Source organism: Sprattus sprattus, assembly GCF_963457725.1.
Source record: "Sprattus sprattus genome assembly, chromosome: 21".
NCBI lineage: Eukaryota > Metazoa > Chordata > Actinopteri > Clupeiformes > Clupeidae > Sprattus > Sprattus sprattus.
The window spans coordinates 2,324,896-2,327,395 of NC_137919.1; the positions used below are offsets into that span (position 1 = coordinate 2,324,896).

At 54.9% G+C, this 2,500-nt stretch overlaps 1 protein-coding gene across 1 annotated transcript in view; it reads left to right on the forward strand.

The window, feature by feature from the left end:
- Positions 1-2,500, forward strand: part of LOC308382356 (ADAMTS-like protein 1) — a gene marked incomplete at its 5' end in the record, with an annotated part of 62,339 nt that overhangs the window by 51,687 nt on the left and 8,152 nt on the right. The window contains 4 exon segments of the mRNA XM_080860075.1: positions 1-16; positions 18-541; positions 1,344-1,471; positions 2,368-2,467. The exon segment at positions 1-16 is cut by the window's left edge and continues 622 nt beyond it. Coding sequence (XP_080716201.1) covers positions 1-16; positions 18-541; positions 1,344-1,471; positions 2,368-2,467 — 768 coding nt within the window.

Sequence of the window (2,500 nt, forward strand, 5' to 3'; positions counted from 1 at the left end):
GAGCGGCGCGACCGCGGCAGCGACGGAGGACGGTGGCGGCAGGGGGGGCGGGGGGTGGTGGTGGCACCGCCATGATCCTGGTGGCGGAGACGCGCACGCTCGACGAGGTGCTGCGGAACCTCTCAGGGGGGGGTCAGGGGTCAGGGGACACGGTTCTAGCTCAGCTGCTGGGAGGACTAACGCACAGCCGCGGCGGCGGCGAGAACAACGAGTCCACCCTGCTGCACCTCCAGGAGGGGGAGCCGGAGAGCTCCTCCACGCAGCCGCCGCAGCACGTCCGTCACCGCACACACACGCACCGCACTGCGCCCCTCTCCGTCCAGCCTGTGACCGGGCCGCTTCGGAAGCCCACCATCCACGTGCCGCAGAGACCGCTCGGCGCCGGCGCCAGCCCGTTAGAGCCGGCGGCGTACGTGGGCTCAGGTCCGGTTCTGGTGCCGAGGCAGGCGATCCGCCTGCGGCTGAAGTGCCAGGCCCAAGGCAACCCAGAACCCACCCTCACCTGGGCCAAGGACGGGGAGGAGCTCCAGGCCAGCAGCAGGTAAGAATAGAGCCACTGTTTCTGAAGGGTTTAACACACACCTGTGTGTGCGTGTGTGTGTGTGTGTGTGGGTGTGCATGAACACACACCTGTACATTATACCAGGGGGTGACAGGAAAGGCTTGTTTAGGATAGGCTGTGGGGATAGCATTTGAGTTGGGTTCCTGTCTGTATTGTATTTGTGTCTTTCTGTGTGTGTTGTGGTCTTAGGAGCTGCAGTGCGAGGGTATATGTACATACTGTGTGTGTGTGTGTGTGTGTGTGTGTGTGTGTGTGTGTGTGTGTGTGTGTCTGTGTGTGTGTGTGTCTGTGTGTCTTTGTGTCTGTGTGTCTGTTTGTGTGTGTGTGTGTGTGTGTGTGTGTGTGTGTCTGTTTGTGTGTGTGTGTGTGTGTGTGTGTGTGTGTGTGTGTGTGTGTGTGTGTGTGTGTGTCTGTGTGTCTGTTTGTGTGTGTGTGTGTGTGTGTGTGTGTGTGTGTGTGTGTGTGTCTGTTTGTGTGTGTGTGTGTGTGTGTGTGTGTGTGTGTGTGTGTGTGTGTGTCTGTGTGTCTGTTTGTGTGTGTGTGTGTGTGTGTGTGTGTGTGTGTGTGTGTGTGTCTGTTTGTGTGTGTGTGTGTGTGTGTGTGTGTGTGTGTGTGTCTGTGTGTCTGTTTGTGTGTGTGTGTGTGTGTGTGTGTGTGTGTGTGTGTGGTGTGTGTGTGTGTGTGTGTGTGTGTGTGTGTGTGTGTGTGTGTGTGTGTGTGTGTGTGTGTGTGTCTCTACTGGTCTCTGTAGCGTTATCCGGTGTGTTTTGTGTCGTGACAGAGTAGGCCTGTTGCCAGACGGCTCGCTGCTCATCAGAAGCCCAGACGACGCTGACGTGGGTCTCTACACATGCTCCGCCCACAACCACCTAGGCTCCGCCTCCCTCTCCTCAACACTGCACCTCACAGGTGAGAGACACCTCGCCCCACACCCCCAAAGCATTCTGGGAAAAGATCCTGCTCCCTCTTCGTCCTCTCTCTTCTCACATTCTCAGTCGTGATACACATCAATGTTTTCTGGAGGCTTTTGCAATATGCTCTGTCACGCAAATTGCTCACTGCTGCCAAACGTGTTCCTTCCTCTGCCACGCCTTCTAAGGGCTCAGATACACATACGCGTCTTTTTTCAGGCAGAAACGCTTCAGTAACGCCTTGGCAAAGTGCGGCGGCCAAAACAGAAGCGGTGCGCTTCCCTGCCTTGCGCTGGAAAGTTGAGAATAGTTCAACTTTTAAGCGCACCTAAAAAACGCTTCAAAGACGCAACGCGTGGTGGAGAAGGGGCGCACGCTTTAAACGCGCCGTACCATAGGAATCAATGCATTTGCTCACGTCCCGTTTTTACAAAAACGTGTGTATCTATGTGTATCTGAGCCCTAATGAAGCTGTGAGCTGACGGGGCGGACGTGGCCTACTGGTTAGGGTTTCAGGCTGGGAACCACAGGTTGGCCGGTTCGATCCCCGACCAGTAGGAAAAATGTGGGCGGGGGAAGTGGTAGACCTCTGCTCTCCCATGCCCACATTCACGGCTGAAGTGCCCTTGAGCAAGGCACCTAACCCCAATCACTGCTCCCCGGGTTAGTGTGTAACCTCACTTCACTGTGTGTGTGTGTCTCTTCGCTGGATGGGTAAAATGCAGAGGTGGATTTCAGAGTGTGTGTGTCTACACCACCTCTGCCATAGAAAGGACTTACTCCTCAGGATGCTTCTAGAACGTCTACTGTATGTCACAGTGTTATGTTCTGAAAGTTCCATGCTTTGATACATTAAATTGTTTCTCTGTGTAATTGTTGTATGGCTGATTATAGACCCCAGCTGTGGAGATGATGCAACAGCGGTGAACAGCACACTGTGCATGAACATGTCCAACGGATCACAGCTCTGTCATGGACAACACTGCCCCCAGAGGTAAGACTGTGGTACTGCAGTCATCGAAGGTAT